The 23,014-nt window shown below is 41.6% G+C and overlaps 1 protein-coding gene and 1 pseudogene across 2 annotated transcripts in view; one reads left to right on the top strand and one right to left on the bottom strand.

Moving 5' to 3' along the window:
• The window catches only part of Sh3rf2 (SH3 domain containing ring finger 2), a 119,438-nt gene that overhangs the window by 34,664 nt on the left and 61,760 nt on the right, over positions 1-23,014 (top strand). Inside the window, exons 2-3 of one of the 2 annotated variants that reach the window (XM_008821645.2) lie at positions 15,594-15,863; positions 20,125-20,220. In XM_008821645.2, the coding sequence (XP_008819867.1) occupies positions 15,594-15,863; positions 20,125-20,220 (366 nt within the window). The remainder of the gene's footprint in view (positions 1-15,593; positions 15,864-20,124; positions 20,221-23,014) is intronic. The other variant, XM_008821647.2, reaches the window with a different exon arrangement.
• LOC103724534 lies at positions 6,909-7,428 on the bottom strand (annotated as a pseudogene).

Genomic DNA, 23,014 nt, shown 5'->3' with positions numbered 1-23,014 from the left:
AGTTGTTTTCTAAAAGTAGCAGTTATTTCGGGAAACGTGCTCTGATTAGAAACACTAAATCAGAGTTTATCTCATTTTCCTTCCTGGTTTTGTTTTCTACAAATATTTGGATGCCAGAAGTAGCTAGAAGAGAAGGATGGTTTTTTTGTTGTTGTTTTCAATCCTCTTTAAATTCATTGTTGAATTCCACGAGACTATGTGAGCAATCTCATAATAATCCTACCTCAATAGAAGAGAAGTTGTAACTAGTTCACTTAGGGTAATTATAGGGCAGCTTTCTGCCAGACTTTAAAGATAGACTTTGAAATGTTTCTTTTTTCACTTGCCTCCTGCTGTGTATAGGGAGAGGCTCCAGCTCCTGGGACACTGGCCAGAGCTAACTGGGGGCCAACTAGAGAGAGAGGCACCAAGAGTTGGGTCTTGTCTTCCTGTGCTCAAACTTCTGGGGATACAGATTTATCCTACCACAGTGGGCTCTGTAGAGACCCTAAGTGGGATTACAGCAAAATATACAGCACATAGCTTCAAAGGTGTGACACCCCCCAGGCCAGCAACAGTATCCTCTAGGAACAGATCAGAAATGCAAGTTTTAGGGTCCCACCCAAGACCTACTGGGTAAGAAACTGAGTGAGGGGAAGCAATCTGTTTGAACAACCCCTCCAGACTATTCCATAGCACCCTAAAATGTCAGCATCACTGTTCTAGGGGCATGGTGTTGAACAGCGGCCTCTTGATAGCTTTTTCCAGGAGATTAAGATTTAACTTAAAGAGGAACTGATTCAAACAGAATAAATGTACACAATGCCACATCATTCCTTTGTGCTTAGCCATTCTCCATTCTTAGACAGGTACCCTAACTGTTCTTAGTAGCAGTGTGCTGTTAAAGTTTAGCAAATGATCCCTTCAGGGAATGCCATGTTTCTTCATTTTCAAGACACCAATACTTCCAGTTTCCTTCAGGCAATCAACATCCTCTCAGCCAACTGGAAATTTTCAAGGAAATTCAACAACCGGCTCTCATAATCCCAAGGAAGCTGACTGTAACACAGTACTCTTTCTTTTTAAGACTCAATTTCTTCATCTGTTCTATGGGTGAAGAGTAATAGTATGGGTTTCATGGGGTTTCTTAGAAGGTTGAAGTGAAAACACAAGGAAAATTTTGAAGCAAGAAAATACTGGTATTGTGCTTTGTTGAATGTTTCCAGCTGCCTGGTACTTTACATGCATCGCCCCATTGAGTCTCATAACTACGAGAAGGTACTATTATTCCTTTCACTTTATATGTGAGGAATCTGGGATGAAATAACTAGTCCAAAGTAACACAAGCAGCAAGTGAGAGAATGAGTTTGACTCCAAAACCCTGGGGTCAGAGATGTTAGACCAATTCCCCAAGCCAGGCCACTTTCAGTCCTTCACTGTTAAAAAGCTGTTTCACACAATCTTTTACAGAGATTCTAGCATGTGTCTGTAAGAGAAATTCATAAACTGAGACTCCCAGGCCCCAGTTTAGATCTTGACTAAGTTATTTTTTTTTAATTTTTTAAAAATTATTTTTATTTTACGTGTATGCGTGTATTGCCTGCATGGAGGTAAGTGCACCCATGTTGTGCAATGCCCGCAGAGGTCAGAAGAGGCTGTCGGATCCCCTGGGACTGGAGTCATGGACAGTTGTTAGCTGCCATGTGGGTGCTGGGATTCGAACCCGGGTTTTCTGCAAGAACAATGTTCTTAACTGCTTGCTGAGCCATCTGTCCAGCCCCGATCTTGACTAATTTATACAAATTACTACTGAGGGCAAAATTTTAAGTTCCTGGCATTCCGGAAGGAAGGTATCTGTCCATGTTTTTACCAACACAGGTATTCCTCTGATGATTTTTTAAAAACTTCTTGTTATGAAAATTTGTAAATATAGAAAGATAAAATAACAATAAGGAATGCTACGCACTCAGCACTCGTTTCCGCAGTTACCAACCCGAGGTGGTTCCCAGTGCATCCACTCCCCAGTTCACTTTCTCCTCCCATAGAAAGACATTGACACACAGCAGATATAATGCACTCTTACAGCTGTAAACGCTTGAGCAGCAACCTTCAAAAGATAAAGATTGTATTTTAACATTTCAGTGCTGTAACCACATATAAAAATTCATTGGTGCGGGACTGGAGAGATGGCTCAGCGGTTAAGAACACTGGCTGTTCTTGTAGAAGACCCAGGTTCGAATCCCAGCACCCACATGGTAGCTAACAACTGTCCATAACTCCAGTTCCAGGGGATCTAACAGCCTCTTTTGTCCTCCGCAGGCATTGCACGACATGGGTGCACTTACCTACATGCAGGCAATACACGCATACACATAAAATAAAAACAATAAATAAAATATTTTAAAAATTCATTGGTGCTATCAAATATCCAGGTAATACTTAAATTTCTCAAATTGAATTTCTCTTTATCTGTGTGTGTGTGTGTCTACACATGCCATGGCACATGCAGGGAGGTCAGAGGACAACTTGCAAGTTCTCTCCTTCCACTATGTTGTTCCCAGGGATCAAATTTAGGTCGTCAGTCTTGGCAGCAAGCACCTTTACCACTGGAGAGTCATCTCACCAGTCTCTCATAATCTTTTTGATAGATGTTCTGTTTGAATCAGGATCTACCAAGTTCCATGTGTTGCTATTGGTTTATATACCTCTTAAATCTCTTACTTTCCAAGTTCAGCCCCACAGACAAACCTGCTCTTCTTTTTTACATGCAGTATATGTATTAGAAAAATTACATCATTTCCCTTAGAGTTTCCAACCACCTGAATGTCCCTTATTGCATTCCTGTGACATCATTTAACAAGGTCTTTAATTCCTGAACATCTCGTCACTGATAGTTAGATTTAAACCTCTACACCCAATGCAGTAGCCACTAGCCGCCTGTCTTCATTTACATGAATTAAAAGTAAATGAATTTGGCAGAGGCAAGCAGATCTCTGTGAGTTCAAGGCCAGCCTGGTCTACATAGTGAATTCCAGGACTGCTGGGGCCACAGGGAGACCCTGCTTCAAAAAGACCAAAAAAAAAAGTAAATGAATTTTAAATTCAGTTCCTAAGCTGCAGCAGCCACGTGGTACATGCTACTGTAATATGCGATACAGAACACATTTCCATCATAGGAACTTTATGGACAGCAATGCTTCTAGAGGCTTCAACAGATCCTCTAAGAGATGCCTGCCAACTTGTTTTTTTCCATGTACACTAAAGAGCAAAGATGAATATGCTGGATTTTGTTTCAGCACGCACGCTCAGGTAACATGAAGGCACAGTCAACGTGAGCCAAATTCTACTCCTGCCTGTTTTGAGTGGCAGCACCTGTGTTTACAGAAGGTGATTAGATATTTGTAAGCAGTGGCTTTCTGTATGAGATAAAAGGTCAGCATCTCCCTAGCATGCAAGCAGCCTCCCTCCTCACATGGAAACTGAGAGAATTCGTGCTGATCTATAAAGCTTACTTAGTCTTGCAGTTATTATAAGGCTCACTGGTTCCAGGATATCCTTTCTGAAGTTACTTCTTGGGGGGTTCTTCCTTGCATGGCTTTTTTTTTTTTCTTGGCATGTGTAATGAGCATGTTTCATAACATACTAACTGGGATTCTCAGCTTGCTTCTGTGACACTTTGCAAAGGCCAGGGGGCCATGTCAAGATAGAGTCCATGAGTACACGCATCCACTCAATGGAGACTTATAGATGGTTGGACATCCTAGAAGAAGCCTCCCCAGTTCCCAAAGAAGCCACAATCAACTTAAAAGGGATTGGATATTTGGGAGTTGTAGGAAAGAGTGAAATACTTGAGATTAGGCTATCATATTAATGAATTCATTCGTTCTAAAAATGTTTATTGGGCCAGATACTATGTCAGGTACCAGGAGCAATGGTGGTAAGTTTCAGTCCTCACTAAAAGTACAGTCTAGTAGAAGAGGCAGGTAAATACACAAGCCGCTTCAGTGCCATTCGACAAATCCCATGATGGACGTACTAGAGAATGCCAATAAAACAAGTGGGAAAGATCATTGTTCGACACGAATAATCAAGAATGTGATATGTAAGCTGAGACCCAAACAACTAGTAGCAGTTGGGCAGGAGAGAAAGGGGAAAGGGAGGATATTCCAGGAAGGACTTAAAGGGTAAAAGAGCATGAGGTATTGGTAGCACAAAAAGAAACTCGAAGAGACTGCAAGGAAAGGTGTGAGAAGGAGATACATCACCAGAGATGATGCATAAGGGCAGCAAACCCCAGCTGTGTGAGCTGAGCCTCATGTCTCCTCTACCTGATGTCCTTCCCCTACATAATAATGCCACACAATGTTACATCTAGAGCCCAGTTACAGCAGATACCAAAGTATGCTGCAAATTGTGTCTTAAAATCCCAGTTGTACCTGGGTGTGGTGGCACACGCCTTTAAACCCAGCACTCAGGAGTCAGAGGCAGGTGGATCTCTGTGAAATAGAGGCCAGCCTGGTCTACATAGCTGGGCTTCAGGGAGACTGTGTCTCAAAAAGAACACAACAAAAAAAAATAATCGTAGTTGTAGAAAGGCAGAGATGCTGGAGCAGTATTTCACATCTGCAGTAAGTGTGAATTAGAGGAGCTCTCTAAAGGTGTATTAGACCAGTTTGCACTGGTCTCCAGGGGCAATAGTGCCCAGCTCTTCCCAATACTACATTTAGCGATGTCACAAAGGTAGAGATAGGAGTGTTTACGCTGGGAAATTTGGAATGTGTTCAGACCAAGGCTTTTTTTTTTTTTTTTTTTTTTTAAGAGCACAGCACTGAGTGAGCATGAAAGTAAGAGGAGTACAGACCCTGGGCACACTTATCAAGGGATGTCGGCCCACAGCAAGGAGCAAAACAGGTTCTGGCATGATTTTGGAAAGAGTAACACTATCACTCTTTCTGCCATACCAGACAGGTCCACCCAGAGCCAGCCCTCAGGGACAAGAACAAGAGGGCCACTCTCTCGCGCCAACCCATATCCTGACATGCCAGAGGAGTGTCAGTGACACCCTGCTCATGCAGAGGAGCTGGAACCTCTCAGATCAGCAGCTGCTTCGAGCTGCTTTCTTTGGCTCATGTGGCCAGCAATAAATTGGATTTCAATGTTCTGAATAGGCGGAAAAAGATAGCTCTTTGCTCTCGCCTGCTCCCTTCGCTGGAGCTGCCAGCTGGCATTTTTTGTCACTCAGCATGGTTGCCTGCACTGGAGATTAGATACTTAGTTGCAGAAGACATGTTGGGAAAGAAAATGTCTTCCACAAACAAGAATCCCCAAGGCAGATGCCTATGGAAAAACTTGAATACCAAAGCATGCTTTAAATGAAGAAGCCTTTTTAAAAGCTAGTTTACAAAAACACAGTATTCATCTGTGGTTAGTATGTCTGGTTAATCCCCACTCTCAAGGAAATAACTAGTTGTGTATGTTATAGTTTTATGTCAAGAATCATGCAGACAAAATATCAAAAGTTGAGCTTAAGTGGTGTTGTTTGATTTAATGTCCATTTGCTCTTTTGTTTGTTCAGCAAATAAACAAGTACTTACTAGATGCTGCTAAAATGGAAGTTACATCAAGACAAATGTTATATTTGTCTTATTTATTGTGGGTACTCAGAAAATTTCAGTTGAATGCACGTGTATGTGCATCATGTAGCCAGATAGAGAATAGGAAGCTAAATAAGTCACAGTGTCTGCTGTTACAAACATACAGTCTGACACACAGACCAAGAACTGAACCATCAATTACAACACATGATAATGAATGCTGTGACAAGGGAAATACAGGGTAGCTCACAAAACAGGAGGAAAGGCTTTCTGAAGACAAAGATGTAGAAGGTGCTGAAGACAGTGCCAAATATGTCCTGATGGGGCCTGTAATGACTGATCCACATTGTCAACCTGATGGATATAGAATCACCTAGAAGACATACCTCACATGCTCATTCATACACTTGTGCATAAACATGCAAGTCTCAAAGGCTGAAAACTAAGAAGCAAACTACCCGAAGTCAAGATACAACGTTTTTTTTTACATTTACAGTTCTATTTAATGAATAATAATTTCCTTGTAGAAAATGTAAATTTTCTACCACTCAGATAATATTCTAGTAAGAACAAGTGTATCTGTACACAGAAGATCTTGTTAGACAAAGTCCTCTTTTTTGTATATCCAAATTTTCATACAGGTCTAAACCAGCAGAACCTATTATTCACTTATTGTGGGTGGATTTCAACTTTATAAAGAAGCTTCTCATTTATGAGGAAAGGTTCCGGATTTCAGAGTATCTTTAGTATCGATTTCCTAATCATGGGGAAGCAGACTTGCCCTGCTGCCCATCAGGTGACATCCACTTGTGACTTTTGGGTACTTTGCAGGGTACCCCTATTCCAGTTAAATACACATAAAGATGTAATATGCACAGGATAACGCCAGTCTTGTCAAACTATAATTTGCTCACTCTTCCTCAGATAAAATTTTCTACTTCTTGTCTCTACCATGCCCTTTCTGCTTTGCTTCATCGGGATTCCTACACAAACTTCACTAGCGTTTTGTAGGCCAAGCAAAGACCTACCTTTCCCCTGACGGAGTCCTCCTTCCCTTTTACCTGCAGTTCTCTAGGCTCTGACTTTCAGCCTTAATAAAGCATCAGCCTTGATAAAGCATCTTTTTGTTGCTTCATACAGTTAACTATCTTTTCAACAAGTTTGTGAGTTGTCCTTTCAGGAAGGTAGATTCCTTTATCGTTTTTATATATTTCTCATAGGCCTACCATAATAAATATAAATGTCCTGGTTTTATGACCCAACATATATACATTTAGTGCTTACATATTTTTCTAGAACAAATTTATGTTCTTTGTAGAAACATGGAGCTCGGTATCAGAACTCATCTGCTGACTCTGTCCCAGCCACAGGACAGCAATTGCTCATTCTGTAGGAACTCAACCTCAATGTCAAAAACAAAATTTGGATCATCCTACTTCATCTGATTTTTCTCAAAAAGTTCATCCATAATGCTCTTCCTTTTGGCAAGCTCCTTGTCATCTAGTTTGTTCAGGTCTTCCTCGGAATCAATGGTTGTTTCCCATTGAATTTGTTCCATTATTTCTGCCAAGCTCTGTCCCTGCAAGTAACATAAAAAACCAAACAACGTCTCTAGCTGCTTTAGGGACACCTGTTCCAGGTAACGCTTGTGTCTCAGATCATTCTTTAATTGTTCAGCAGCTCTGGTGCAATCTGAAAACTTTGAAAAGTTTTGTACTGGCATGATGCGCTGGTGACTCTTTCCCTTGATTTCATTCTCATAAATTAAGATGATAGCTGGAGGCTGGAATCTAATGCCGCATTTCTTGGCAATGCACATCATTTTCACATATACTTCAGGGTGAATCAGAGGAAATCTGATGAATTATAGTTACATAAGAATTTCCTGTTGGTGGTTTGAAACTCTAACTTCAGTTCCCACCCTTCTTCTGGCCTCTGAGGGTACCTTGTATGTACATGGTGCATGTACATGCAGGCACTTAAAATAAATCTTTTTTTAAATTAACAGTAATTGTACATGTTCATTGTAGAAAACCTTAAAGGAGTACAGGAAGGGCATCTTCTACTGCAGGCGGGCATCTGAACCGTAGGGAGAAGGTTGTTTCCACCCAAATGCACTGCACAGAAGAGCACTTAAATCCACTTTGGGGGTTGGAGGGGTGATGGACTTGGAGCTGCACAAAGAGGAAACAGCCATAGCCGACCAGTGTGACCATGGGGTGAACCCCGTGGGAGAAGGGTCAAGTTCACAAGCACTGGGCTGCCTGGATAAGGCGGGCCTGAATACAGCAAATGCAGTCCTAGTGTCCAGGGGCCGGCCTGGAGCCCCCAGGACCGTTCCCAAGGCAACAGCGTGGGCCTGCAGAGTTCAGATGCAACTTTTTGACAACAGAAAATGATCCCAGTCACATGAACTCTAGCTCTCTTCTTCAAAGACACATTCTTCAAGAATCTGGAAGTATTTATGGTCACTTCGTCCCATCCCACAATAGCCTGTCCTACTGGTGACACCTTGGCCTCACTGGCAATTCCAAGGAGGACCTCATACACAAAAATAGAATAGCTTACTGAACTGCATTCTACCCATAACTCCTGTTCAACAGTCATTATTTTGCCAGTGTGGTTTCATCTCAACCATTACCTTTATACTGAGAGTATTGTAAAGACACTTCTGGAGCGTTCATCTTTCACCTTAAAAAGCTCTGTCATCTTTAGAGTTGGAAGGATAGTAAAAATCACTTTTGTTGAACATTGGAAAAAAACCAGGGTCCAGAGAATTTGATGACTTCCCCCCAGGACACAGTACTCAGGCTGTGAATGACATCTAAGGTCTACCTTTAGAACCTCAGACTGGACCGAACCATTATGGTAAACGCCCTGCTGTTTGCCTGGGTTATGTTGTCATTACTTGTTCCTCTTTCATCTCCAGATCCTTCCACATGGAGGTGAACAGGGAAAATAACTTTGGGGATAAAGCCAGGAGAGAACAACCACCACACCATTGTTTCTTAAGTCAGTGAAAAGGTGATGATTGGTCATTTGGTTTATTTTTCCTCACTCTGCACAGTGGGTTTGTCTCATTTATCAAGCCATGTGGAAAAAGACACATCTGTCACATGTCACATCTATTGAAAAGGCTCACTCTGGAAATAAAAATAATGAAAAAGAGTAGACCCGCCTCCCAAGCTGAGGGAGATGGTACTTTGCCTGTCCCTCTGACTCCCGTACATCTCCTGCCCTTCTCCCCAGGTGCCTTGTGCCTTCTTAGAGGGAGAGATGGTGACAAAAAAGCTTTAGTTTCTGGAGAGTTCAGTGCTGTCTCATTGAACATTTCCAGGACTTGGAAACTAGCCCACTTCCAACGCAAGTCCAAGCTATTGCTGAGAACAAGTTTATGTTTAGAGTCAGGCATGTGGCTGTGGACATATCCAGTATTACCTTCTGTGGTGGGTAAATGTCATCACACCAAAGCAAACTTGGAAAACTGTTTCAAGAGAAAATAGGAAAGTATGGAAACTGCATACCATAAAAGGCAGCATCAGACTTGGTGGCATGCTCTCTGCCCTCAAGACATAAACCTCTGCTCTTTTGCCTTCTTTCTGATGCAGGACCCCAAGAGGCAGGGGCTCACAGGGGAAGAAGGCTGACATGTCCTGAGCATTGATTCATATCTTCTTGGAATTAGAAGGAAGAATGCCACATCTCTAAGTGGAAGGAAATGGGGGTAGAAGCAGAGGGAGAGATGTGATATGCCATTCCTGAAGTATAGTCTAGAACAAGAGGGACCTCAGACAAAAGACAGAGACACACATAGCACAGAGTACAGGCTTCCATACAGATGTGAGGATGATCCAAGAATCTTCTTTGTGTTCCTTCCCTCCCTGCCTCAGTGTCTCTCCTCTCCCTATTCATTTCTTCTTCTAAACTTACTCTAACCAGCAATTATACATTTATTTTTGTTTGGCCAGCTGGACTATAAGCTCAATGAAGAGCTTCGCACTTTGAAGCCTGGTATGGTAGATACCCAAAGAATATTTGTGGATAAAACAAAACATGAATGAATGACAAGTAGAGCTGGGGAAGTCAGGCCAGGAGGTATAACAGCAGGCTCATACCTCCTCTCTCTGTGGACCAAAAAATCTCTAAGCAGCCATATTTGTGAAGCAGTTATTGTTTGCCACACATTTTACTAAGTACTCTACATAATTTGTCTCATTAGTCCTCTCAACAAAGCAGTTGAGAAAGTGTATCCAAAGGCCCCTGGATATCTTCAGATTCAATGACTCACTGGAAATTAGTAAAGCTGGTAATACTCAGTTATGGTCTATTCCAGTTAAAGGATATAGATTAAAGTAAACAAAGAAAAAAGACACACAAGACAAGAGTCCAAGAAAAACATGGTATACAGCTTCTATTTACCCCTTCTCAGTAGAGTCAGGCAGACAAATCTGAAAGTCCTCACCAGATGACAACTAGAGACCAACACTGTGCTCTTGGACTTCAAAAAGCATGAGCTAGATAAATGTATTTTCTTTATAAATTACTCAATGGTATGCTGTTATAGCAACAGGAAACTGAATACACCACCTGTGTGTTTCACTATATTTCTAGTTCAGGTGGTGCCTGAAGCTTCCTTCAGGGAGGTCCATCTAACTGATCAAGAAATATCATCACTGTTTTCATCCAAGATTAGATCTGGCAGTCCAAGGGCTACAAACATAGCTATTGATCCAAAAGAAAGATTATTCTTTCTCTGCCTAAATATCAATTATCGAGAAAGACATGTTTGGCCTTTAATGGTACAGATGTCTGTCTACTATCAACGCTATGGGGGATGTCCTAATCTCTGACTGGCTAGCCAGGGAGGTCCACACGGCCCAGTGTGTGGTGTTTGCGATTCAACTATCTGGTTCTCAAATATGAAGTTTATAGATGACCATGTCGTGTAACAATGTCATAAGGATGAACACGCTTAATTCACACATGATCAAGGTGAGTGTCGTGCCTGTCAGAAGATGAAGACAAAACAAGAACTTCCTGGGACAAGGGGTTGCCTGGCAAAGAGACAATGTAATTTTACTGCTACTGTCTCTTATTTCTGAGTACTGTATAGTATCTCTCCACCAAAATCACAACCCTGGAGGTTCTAGACCTGATTGAAGAGACAACTGAATTCCAATTACAGAAACAATCCTGAGCGTTCCAAATCTCAAAGAAAACAGTTTTTAGGCACATGTGAGCTTGCGTCTGAATTATCTACTTTTCTGGAAAATACTATGACAACGTTTGCTAATGACCTGTGAGTCCTCCATTTTATCTCTCCCCTCCTCACCCCTGCACCTGTAGAGACAGAAAACAATTATGAGCAATAAAGGCTGCTGCCAGCCATACAACGGGTAATAGTTGATGCAGAACTTGGAATCATATTCCCTGGAGAGAACAGTTAAGGACCGAATAGAATCAACCATCTGAGACTCTTCAGGTGCTTAACTTTCATGTGAGGGCTCTGGAGTTCAATAATTCATGCTAATACAGCCAGCAGCAAGCCAACTGCATTCACACTGTATTCAGATTTTGATTACAAAACAGCCCCAGATGACTTTTATGATGGGAAAACATGCTGGTGGCTTCAGCAGGATGGAAAGTGAGGAGTCTAGCTTTGGGGTCAGATGAGCCTAAGTTTGTCTTGAGCCTGGTATCCACTGGTTGGGTGACCTTGTCTGCTGACATTTACCATCTCATAATTTCTATTTCTTGATCAATAAAACAGGGAAATGCCACTTCCTTCACAAGGTTTTGAGGCCACCTGAGTGAAATAACAGATGAAAAATTCAGAAGTACAATAACGGAAGGAAAATTTCAGTGGCCTGACAGAACCCTGAGAAGCATTCGTTTCCTCCTCTCTCCAAATTCATCCTCTCTCCCTCTCCCTCCATCCCTTCAAGCCTCCCTCCACCCTTGCTTCACATGCAAGATCATGTTTTCTGTAACTATAACTGGAGAACCGAGAATACCAGGGGCAGATTATGTAGAAGGAAGAGAAAGAAAATGAAGAGGAGTTTCCTGCTGAATATAGAATTTACAGTTCACTTCCACAGTGCTTGCCTGTGTTGAGGAGGAATGCAGAAAAGATGGTGATGAAGACGACGACAGACAATTAGTGCCATCACAGTTTCAAAGGTTAGGCAGCTTCAAAGGAATTCAAGCACTTTATACAATTTTGCTTGAAGATACTCTCTCAGTACTCATTAAAATACGCAAGCACTGGAAATATCTTCTGGAAAGGAAAAGAAGAAAGTAGGTTAGCAATTTGCAAGCATCTATCAAACCTCCAGTGCCCCCATTTGAGTCAGAGCAAGATGTAACTGAATTGAGTGGCAGCAGACCTAGATGATGGGAAGCTTAACACAAATTAAAATGCGGCTACAAAAAATCCCCTCCAAGAGAGGGTGATCGTATACGTTGGGCATGGGGTCTGGGATCTGTGTTTTCAACCTCTCCCATGATTCTGGTACAGGTAGGCCACAAATTTCACTTTGAGAAACACTAACTTAATGGTTAAGAGTGTAGGCTTAAAGACAGGTCCAAATCCTAAATCCACTACTTTTGTGGTTTTGTGAACTTGAGCAACTTTTAACCTTTCTGATGTCCAGTATTCTAATTTTTGAAATTTTGGAATTAATATACACTTCATAGGTGGTTGTGAGAATTAAATAAAACATATTGTGGAGTACTTTGCACTGTATCTGGCATATATGAAAAACAATAAATATTAACTCTAATATTGATAATAATCTATATTACCAATTATTACACAAAGGACTTGTATTATCTTCTTTATTTTTTCATTCTTTTCTTTTTATAAATCCAAAAGAATAATGCATTAAGATAAAAGTTTATGTAACTTTCAAACAAAAGTCTGAAAGTAAAGTAGTCCAGGGTGGCTTGTCAGCTCCACCCCATGGGATCTCTTTTCCCCTGTTTAGAACTGGCTTTCATCCTCATTATTCAAGATGGCAGCCAGAGCTCCAGGAGCTGTGGCTGCATTCCACATAGCAGGATGGAGGGAAGTGAAGAATCGCGCTCAACACACAGGGACAAAACCAAGTTTCGGGATGCAAAAGCAAGAGGAATTTATTCATACACAGGCGCCTGCGGACGCAGAGTCCCGCTCGAGTCAGGACTTGCGTGCCGGGCTTAGTTTGGGGGGGCTTTTTATAGAGCAGAAGCAAGGTACAGAAGCAGATGCATGGTTACAAGATTATTATTAGTGCATTTCAATGGGTACAAGGTATGAGGAAACAGTATTGCCAAATTCAGAGGGGGCTATGGGTGAAACTGATTGTTATCGTTAACTTCCCAGTAGGGGCTGTTATCACTAACTTCCCGGTAGGGGCCTCAGGGTGGTGGCAGGTGGTCCGACTGCAAATGTCCTATCTTCCACTGCTAGTTTCACAAGACCTGGGTTAGAATCTTGGCTTATCGAATGGCTGATTACAGTTCTTTTTCTAAAATGGCCTTCCTGCTGTCAGTCGGGTCCTTCAGGAAGAAAGAGATCAGTCTCCTTCAGTAAGGACCTTCTTAAATATTGTTTCCACTCCATGGTCCAGAACTTAGCTGCCAGGGAGGCTTGAAAATGTGACCAGACGGTATTCTGAGTAGTCTCGTACCAGAAAAACGTGGTTTGTGTTACAGTGGAAAATTAGGGAGACAGAGTACAGAAGGACAGCTGTTGCTCATCAGGTCTGCCCGTCGATTGTTCAGGAGCACCTTCCTTAACACAGGTTGGTGCATGATTGCTTATCCTACTTGACTTGGCTACTTTCCTTTCTAAATTCTTCCTTTAGCACCACTCCTCACCTCTAAGCTCCACTTATTTCCATTTTCCCAATTTTGTCCAACTTTAATAGGCAACACAATCATTTTACTATAAAAGTTTAAAAACATAGCTAAACAGGAGAAATTTTAATATTAAAAAGTATCATTACTTAGAAGTGATCTCTCAATGTTTTGAGGGACAGACATCTAATGTTTCCCCATGCATTTAAGCAATATGTAATGAAATCCAGTCTGCATGACTTTCTAACTTCTGTTACACTGAACAGCACGTTATGAGTGATATTCAGTACCATTGATTACAGAGTGACATTATCAATTTGAACGACTACAGAGTTTTCAGTGCAGGGGTGTGTTGTTGTAATTGACTCAGCCACTTTGACATCTGTTGCTCACATAGCCTCCAGTTCCCCCATGTGAGCTGTATTCCTGTGGCTCTCTAACCCCCAGGCTTCCCTCACAGTCCACAACTCCACTGTCCTATCACCAAAAGGATGTGAGGTCTTGTCTCCACAAATAATCTGTTTACAATTCTCTATTTGAATAACCATTGCAGAGCTGGGAAATCCTGGGAGACCTGCATTAATGTCTTCCTACTCCCCACAGTGAACAGCAGGACTGGAACAGTCCAAGGGGACCACTTCCTCCCACTTAGGAAAGCACACACAAATATGATCCTAGGTGACAGAAAGGATTTTGATGAAACCTGGGTTGTTAAAGCTTTCATTCTGCGAAGCCAGCTTCAAGCAAGACCAGAGCAAAGGCATTCCTGGGTGGAAAAACCAGTCTCAGTTGGAGAAAAATGCATTTGACTGAATTAATTATAAAGACAGACAACTGATCTGACAAATGATGATTCACAATCTGATTTTTTTTTTCAAAAACTGGTGATTGATTTCTGACTAAATGTTTCCTTGCCTCCATCGAGCTTCCTAATGATCCAAACACTCGTGAGGTCTACAGTTTCTGGAGAAGGCTGAAGACGAATTACACTGTGCAGCTCTCACATACCACTCTCTATTTTCAGGTGGTTTCCATCCCCATTTTTTCCCCATCAACGCTGAGGAGTGGGCAGAACTGGTGTCATTAGCTCCCCATTACACATGATGCTAATAAGGGAAGACATTCATTGAGCACATATTATATTCTAGGCAAGATGTTAAATGCTCACGAAAGCCCTAACGAGGTAGACATTCTACTAATACCCCATTTTATAAATGAATGTAGTTTAAGAAATATAGAACAACCCTAATCACACAAGTGGAAAGAGACACAGCCAGAATGCAAAATCAGTACACACCCAGAAAGTCACCGACTCACTAGAATTCACAAAGCTGTGAGTCAAGCCCAAAATCTCACTCCTGGTGGTGTGATTAAGAACAGGAGCTCTACAGTCTGGTAGCCTGGGTTCAGAGCTGATGATACCTGCCATTTTCCAACTGTGTCATCTTACACAAGTTACCAGCCCATTCTGTGACTCAGTCAACCTCTCTCATAAATGTGACAATGAGTTTCTATCTCAAAAAGCTACTTTGAGACCACGCATGGTGGTGCATGTCTTTAAACCCAGCATTCTGGAAGGCAGAGGCAGGCAGATCTCTGTGAGATTAAGACCAGCCTGGTCTACATAGCAAGTTCTAGGCCAGCTGGGGCTGCAGGGAGACCCTGTCTCAAAAAGACAAAAAAAAAGGGGGGGGGCGGCAATTTACTTTGATGGTTAGTGTTGTCAACTTAACAGGATTTAAAATAATCACCTGGGAGATGGGCTGCTGAGCATGGGGATGGGGGTTGATGATTACTAATTTGTGCAGAAAGACCCATTTTAATTGTGACCAGGACCATTCCCTAGGAAGGAGATCCTGGACTGTATAAAGTAGAGAGAGTTGAGTACTAAGAATTGTTCATTTCTCTCTGTGACCAGCTGCTTCAAGCTTCTGGTATCTTGACCTCCCTGCTGTGATGAACTGCACCTTGAACTGTGAACTAAAATAAACCCTTTCCCCTTAAATTGCTTTTGTCAGAGTATTTTATCACAGCAACAGGAAAAGAAACTAAGATAGCTACCCAGATTAAATGAGATGATCCCTACACAGTTAGCATAGATGTGCTTCATAATGCACTGTTGATATTACACCTTCTGCCCCTCTGGCCCCAAGCTAGGTTCATGTTTTCTGGTCTGTGCAGGTGCCTCGAGCCAAGGCCTTATGCAACTACAGAGGGAAGAATCCTGGTGACCTGAAGTTCAATAAAGGAGATGTCATCCTCCTCCGGAGACAGCTTGATGAGAACTGGTACCAAGGGGAGATCAATGGAGTCAGTGGAATCTTCCCAGCTAGCTCCGTGGAAATCATCAAACAGCTGCCCCAGCCACCCCCACTCTGCAGGGCTCTCTACAACTTTGACCTACGAGACAGAAACAAGAGTGAGAACCAGGAGTGCCTGACCTTCCTCAAGGTAAGATTCTCAGACCACATAAAGACAATGGCAGAACCCAGATCTGGTTATTTAGTATTTAAAAATTTTCAGTATATATATATTATATGTATGTATATACATATGTGAGTGCATATGTAAGTAATGTGTGTGTGATTCAAACTACATGGAAGTAAAATCTCTTAGAGAAATCTATGGTTTAATAGAACTGTTCAAGCCTTTTCTATTGTGTTTACCAAACTAAGTATTCATCACCACTGCTCCTTCAGGCACTTTCATTCTTCATTTCAATCACTCTCATCCATTCTTCAGTCATTTTCAAATACGTCTTTGGAAACATCAGGAATGGGCAAGAGCAAGTCACATTTCCTGCAAAGGAATAACAGAAACTAACATGTGAACAGAAAATCAACAAACACGCTTCAGCAAGATGTTATTCAAAACTCTAATCTGACCTCTATATTGTGCATCTGTCAGGGTATCCTTGCTGACCAAGTTATGGTCACCTAATTTTATTCATCTACAACCATCTATTTTGTTGTAGACATAATATTCAAAACATAATAATGTAATCATAGCTTTACACATGAATCACCTCTTAGAAGATGGTTTCGAAGCACATTAATTATCCTGTTTTTTTTTTTGCTCTTTTTTCATGGAATGACTCTTCAGTATTTGCAAGTAATGACAGTTCTACTAAAACTAGACTACTTTAACTCTATGTGTTCAAATCTGTTGTTCCATAGATATTCAGATTCTCTAATAGAAACTAAAGTTGGAGTTCCTTTTAGTCTTTGCTACTTGTGACAAGGTTAATATATAAGTAAAAGACATATGGGTTGGAAAGATGGCTCAGTGGTTAAGAGCATTGACTGCTCTTGCAGAGGACCTGGGTTCAGTTCTCAGCACCCACATGGCAGCTAACAACCATCTGTACCTCCAGTTCCAGAGGATTCAACTCCCTCTTCTGACCTTTTCAGGCATTGCACACACAGGTGCCCTTACATATATGTAGGCAAAACACTCATACACATAAAATAAAAATATTTTTTTTTAAATATAAGAATTAGCATTGATATAACTCAAGAAGTCTTTTTCTTTATAAAATATTTGTGTTTACCACTACCCGAAATGAGATTTGCTTCAAATTCCTTCAACTGAATTTGTCTCACTGTCCTGCATATTTTGAAACAATGATCGTCTTTATTCTCTTGGCACCCCAGAGAGTGACTTCTCAGGAAGGCCATCCGGTAACCTGAACTACAAACTTCACACTTAGGCTACGGTTAGAAAAAGGACAGTTCAATCTCACAAGAATTTATTGTGTATTTACTTTATACCAGACAGACAGGTAGGTTCTGAGGAAGGCATGACAGGAATCACTGTCTGCTTCCTTAAGCCTCTCTAGGGATTTGCAAACAGGGGCATTTGTGCACACATTTGTTCATTCCCTGAGCCCATTGACAATGTGACCCCTGTGAACAAAGTGATGAATCAATGCCCATGGACCCAGGAGTCTAATAGAAGAAACGCACACACACATCAATGGGAAAGTGACAAAGGAACCACAACAGAGGATTTAGTCTATCTGGACAACTGTAGAATGCTGAGCTGTAGAATAAACTTCACTAGAAAAATCTATGGTCTTCCTTAACTCAGCATGCCCAAATTCAATCCAAGATCCTTCCTGTTGCCAGAGTTCTCTCTGGGTCTCTTGCGCTATCAGGAAAACCATATAACATATCTTTATGTACATTTATTATTATCATCGTGGGGGGGAAGAGGAGTGACTTGCAAAGAAAGGAACACCCAGTGCCTAGCTCCATGCCCTGTGGCTCAGAGCCCACCATATCAGATCACTCCCGCAGCACGCCCATAGTAACCACTAGCTTTTGCCCAAGTCTCAGGGGCCAGCTGCCTTGCCCCAGGTCCATAAGTGCCAGCTGCTGTACATTCCCCACCCCCGCCGCCACGCGTTCCTGGGGGCCCACGCCTTCCGTCCCAAGATGGCGCCACAAGCCCCTCCTTCCACAGCTAACTATCTACAGTCAATTCTCTGCCGGCCCCGCCCCTTGGAGGAACCAGGACCCCCGGTGTGCACACTTCCTCTGCCAGATGTGGTGGCACATGTCTATAATTTCAGCATTTGAGAGGTTGAGGCAGCAGGATCAGTGTAAGTCTTAAGTAAGCCTGGGATCCATAGCAAGTCTGTCTCAAAAATTTTTTCAAAAAAAAGAACTGAGAGGATGGCTCACTGGGCAAGAGTAATTGCTGCACAAGCATGAGGATCTGAGTTCAAATCCTATCACCTACATAAAAAGTGTGGCATGGTCACATATGCCTATAATCCAAGTTCAGGGGAGAGAGGGCACAGACAGAAGGATCACTGGGCTTGCTGGTTGCCAGCCTATTTCAAGGGACTAACCCAGAGTGATAGAGTGGGACATGTGCTCCACACATGCACCCATACACACAGTTATATACATACCACACACACACACACACACACACACACACACACACACACATGTAGAGTTTCTTCCATCCAAAGCTGCTCTTTCCCTGGTGTTTTTTATTTCATTCATGTACATGTATAATCAAGAAATGTTATTGGATAGTTACTAAAAGGGAGCCACTCTGTTAAGTATTGAGAACAAAACAGACATGGGCAGCAGATGCACACATGGACCTTGGACTTATGGTCTGAAAGGGTAGAAAGGGATTAAAGAGATGATAACTTCCAAATGTATATTTGCAAATTCTAATAAGGATAAAGAAAGCTACAAAAAAGCATAATGTGGTGTTGAATTTGAATTTGAATGACTCTAAATAGCTTACAGACTTGGAACAGAAAATCAGAGAGACCAGAAGGTCTTTAGTGGATTGATATGCTTGTAGATTTAGATTGGTGAACATATATGGACATTGAAGAGCTTTCCTAGGGGCCAGTGAGATGGCTCAGTGGGTAAAAGAGCTTGCTGCCAGGCCTAATGGCCTCAGTTTGATTCCTAGACCCACACAGTAGAAAGAGAGAAACTCCTCCCAAAAGTTGTCCTCTGACCTCCACATACACATGCTGTGGCACATGTACCACACACTATACATACATACACACACACACACACACACACACACACACATATAAATAAATGCCATAGAAGTGTTCCTAACAAAGCAATAAGTTAAAAAAAAAAAATCACTGTGCCTTAAGTGGGTTAATTTGTTCGAAGTAAAACAGTAGGGAGACTGAACGGATAGTGATGATATCTAACACTCTGTGTGCTAATTTATAAATCTTTTTTTTTATTTTAAAGAACTATCAGACACTGTCAAAAGTCAGAATATTAGTGTGGGAAAGGGCACAATGAAGGTGCTAGGTTTTATATCTTGAATTGGGTGGGGATCATAACTATAGTCAATTGTAAAAAAATTTCTCCAGTACATTTCTAAGATTTTTGTACATTATTGAATGCATGTATGTATGTCTTGGAAAAATTTTTTAATCAATTTTTATATGTATATATCTTTTATCCTACTACAAAGGAATCTGGAAAAAAACATGTCAAACAAGCTATTAGCAGTGGTTGTATATACATTGTGGTAGACAAAAACTTTTTATTTGTTTTGCTTATCTGCATTTCAAATGTTTCTGCAACTTTACATATAATCTTTTATAATAAGAAAATTTGAATAAAAGCTGCTTTATTTTTGACATATTAAAACTGAATTTAGTTGGGCATGGTGGCACATGCCTTTAATCCCAGCACTTGGGAGGCAGAGGCAGGCAGATCTCTGTGAGTTCAAGGCCAGCCTGGTCTCCATAGAGAATCCAGGCCAGGTGCAGCTACAGGGAGACCCTGCCTCAAATCCTCAAACACACACACACACACACACACACACACACACACAACTGAATTGATTCTGAAAAGTCTTCAAAATGAAAATGAAAGTTATTCTTCTTTGCCAAGTTGAAAGTGTGTCTTCCTACGGCTTCAATCTTGATTTCTCCATCAGACTGTTTTAAATGAAAAGCTTAGATTCTGCCGGTAATTGAAAATTACAAACATTTCCAAGTTTTCTTACTGAGTTCCGTTGATCCTCCACATCCCTCCCATTCCTCTTGTAGCCTTAGTGACCCAAACACCACCCTTTATGATGGAAGGAATATTCCCTATGCAACTCACTGCAGAGTTACATCCTGAGCCCCTTTCTCAATTGACCTCCATGGAAGATTTTCCCACCTGAAACTCAAGTAAAGCTGACATGAAGTCTTCTCTTCCAGGATGACATCATCACAGTGATCAGTCGAGTGGATGAGAACTGGGCAGAAGGCAAGTTAGGAGATAAAGTGGGCATCTTCCCCATCTTGTTTGTAGAGGTATGTGAGTCATAAGTCTACATCCAACAGCTCACTCAGTACTGTTCATGTGCCCCAGTGCTGCCTGCGAGTAATTCCTATTTGATGTGGGGGCTGGTTCAGAACTCACCAAAGTCTCTAAAGAAAAACTTATACACAATGACAGCCAGTTCTGGAAAGTGTGGGGAAATGGGTCTTTTCCACTTTGCTCCTTAAAGTGTAAACTGGTAACATTTCTCATATCCAAGTACAAATACACCCATACACTTTTTTAAAAAAACTGAAAATACCATTTTATGTCAATAATTTCACATCTGAGAATTTATTGCAAGGAAATAATTAAAGAAGTATGCAAAGACTTTGTGTACAAAACATGCAAAAATATTCATCATAGCATTATATGTAATAGCAAAACAAATAATCTAAATATACAATAAAATTTATTTTCTTAAATTATGGTGAGAGAAAAACAGATACCCTTTAAAATGTAAAATCATATCTAATATCATAGAGTATTTGATATTATGGCAAAATGTATGATTTATGTTAAGTTAAAAAAAAACAAATTTAGCTGGGAATGGTGGCTTATGCCTTTAATCCCAGCACTCAGGAGGCAGAGGCAGGTGGATTTCTATGAGATCAAGGTCATCTTGGTCTACATAGTGTGTTCCAGGCCAGCTGGAGCTACAGGGAAACCCTGTCTCAAAAAGATAAAAACAAAAAAAATTAATGAGTATATATTTTCAATTTCTCAAGATGAAAAAGTTCTGGATATCAATCTCACAGAGCTGCCTACCTCTGCTGGGTTTAAAGGCATGCACCACCATGGCCAGTGCTGTTCATAACAGTATGAATATATTTAACACTACTGAACTATACACCTAATAATGAATGAAACAGTAAGTTGAACTGAGTTGAAGCTAGCATTATAAATGTGTGGTTATACATAGAAGTGGGTAGGGGACTGGAATGATCTGCACCAACACATTAAAGCAGTGATCACTGGATTGTGAAATTCCAGAGGGCTTTCATCTCCTTTTGCCAATATGTATCTTCTAAATCTTCTGATGTATCTATTGCTGTGGTGTGTGTGTTTGTTTGTGTATGTATGTTGTTACATAAGACTGCCCTATGACTGGCAAACTATGGACACCTTCTTCCCAAGCTTGGTTGCACCTGCTTGCCTAGGATCATTACAAACTTGTTGACTGTTGACCTCTCAAAAGAAAGGGGAGGTAGGAAGAGTCATCCACACCTCCCAACCAACCGGTCCACCCTAGTTGTACGAGGGGTATACAAGCAAAAGAGTGCCTCTTGCCATTTTGTGTGGCTGCAGGGAGGTCACATCCAAGCCTGGATGGAGACTTTCCAGTGCAGCCTTCGTGGGGGAGCACCCACACTCCTGTGAATAAACCCTCACCTACTGCTCTGTAAGTAAGCTCAATAAACTCTCTGGTTTCCCAAACTACAGTTTGGAGAAATTGGGCCTCAGTTTGTCTTAGGCACCAAGAGAGGAGGGGGCCAGACATTGTTTGTGCCTCCCAGAAGGAATTTTAGCAGTGTAATTTTAGCACAGTGCACATGTTCACCTGTGCATCCATATGTGGAGGCCACAGGTCTACACTGGGTGCCTTCCTCTATAGCTTTACCCCTTATTTTTCGAGACAGGGTCTCTCAGTGAGCCTGGAGCTTGCTGTTTTGGCCACACCGGCTGGCTAGCAGGATCTGCCTGCCTTTAATCCCCTACCCCAGTGCTAGGGTTCCAGGCATGTGCCACCTCACCCAGCTTTCACATGGGTTCTAAGGTCCTTGTGCTTGCACATTAAGCACTTTACCTACTGATCTGTCTCCCCAGCTTTATTTCTGCAGGGCTCTTTTTAAAGATTTGGTTCATTTTTAATCATGTGTATATGTATGTATACCAGTACTGGAGCCCACAGAGGCCAGAGGTATTGGATCCTCTGGAGCTGGAATTACAGGTGGTTATGAGTCACCTGACATGAGTGCTGATAACTGAACTCGGGTCCTCTGGAAGAGCAGTACATGCTCTTAACTGCTGAGCTGTCTCTCCAGCACTTGGGGGGGGGGTGTTAAGCTACTTTAAAAACGCGCAAAGCTGTCTATATCTCCAGTATAATTATCTAGCCTGTAGTCTCTGACCTCACTAACCATGAGCCTCTCCCCTAGCTCAGAGCAAGTGATTACAAATTCAAAAGAAAGTTTTCATTGTTTAACTGCATTTACTGCTGGGTGCTTACTGCATATGAAACATTAAAAATGAGTCTCAGCTATGAAAGAAGCAAAAGGCATTGTCCCCATCCTCCAGAGAGGTAGTGAAAACAGAACAGAGGTTTAATTGGGAAGAAAAGACCAGGTCTTCCATTCATGAAGCCAAAGCGAGTTCTGCAGTGAGTGGTGGACTCTGAGCTTTCAAGGTTGGGGTATGTCCCTTTACTCAGTCAGTGGGGCAATGAAGAGCAGGGTAGAGGAAGAGAACAGAAAGACTGTTCTTTTCCATGTCTCTGCTCAAGATCTTCATGCTTCATCTCTTCCTGGGTCTCTTCCAGGTACACCTGCCCAGTGTTTTCTACCTGTTCAAATTTTACTAATTTATAAGGCTCTGCTGGAGAGAATGTCCATAACATTTCAACAGCCAGTCAAACACTCACTGGTTTCTTTCTTCTCTAAACACCTGACAGGTGTGTTGGTTGTACTTTATGAGCTAGCTAACACAGAACAGGTTCTCCATAAAAAAAAATTGCTTGCCCAGCTTGTATAAGGCCTTGGGTTCCCATAACGAGACAATAAAGGTAAA

Source organism: Nannospalax galili, unplaced genomic scaffold (genome assembly GCF_000622305.1).
Source record: "Nannospalax galili isolate Female #2095 unplaced genomic scaffold, S.galili_v1.0 scaffold328, whole genome shotgun sequence".
Classification (NCBI taxonomy): domain Eukaryota; kingdom Metazoa; phylum Chordata; class Mammalia; order Rodentia; family Spalacidae; genus Nannospalax; species Nannospalax galili.
This window is presented reverse-complemented; position numbering and strand designations above follow the sequence as displayed.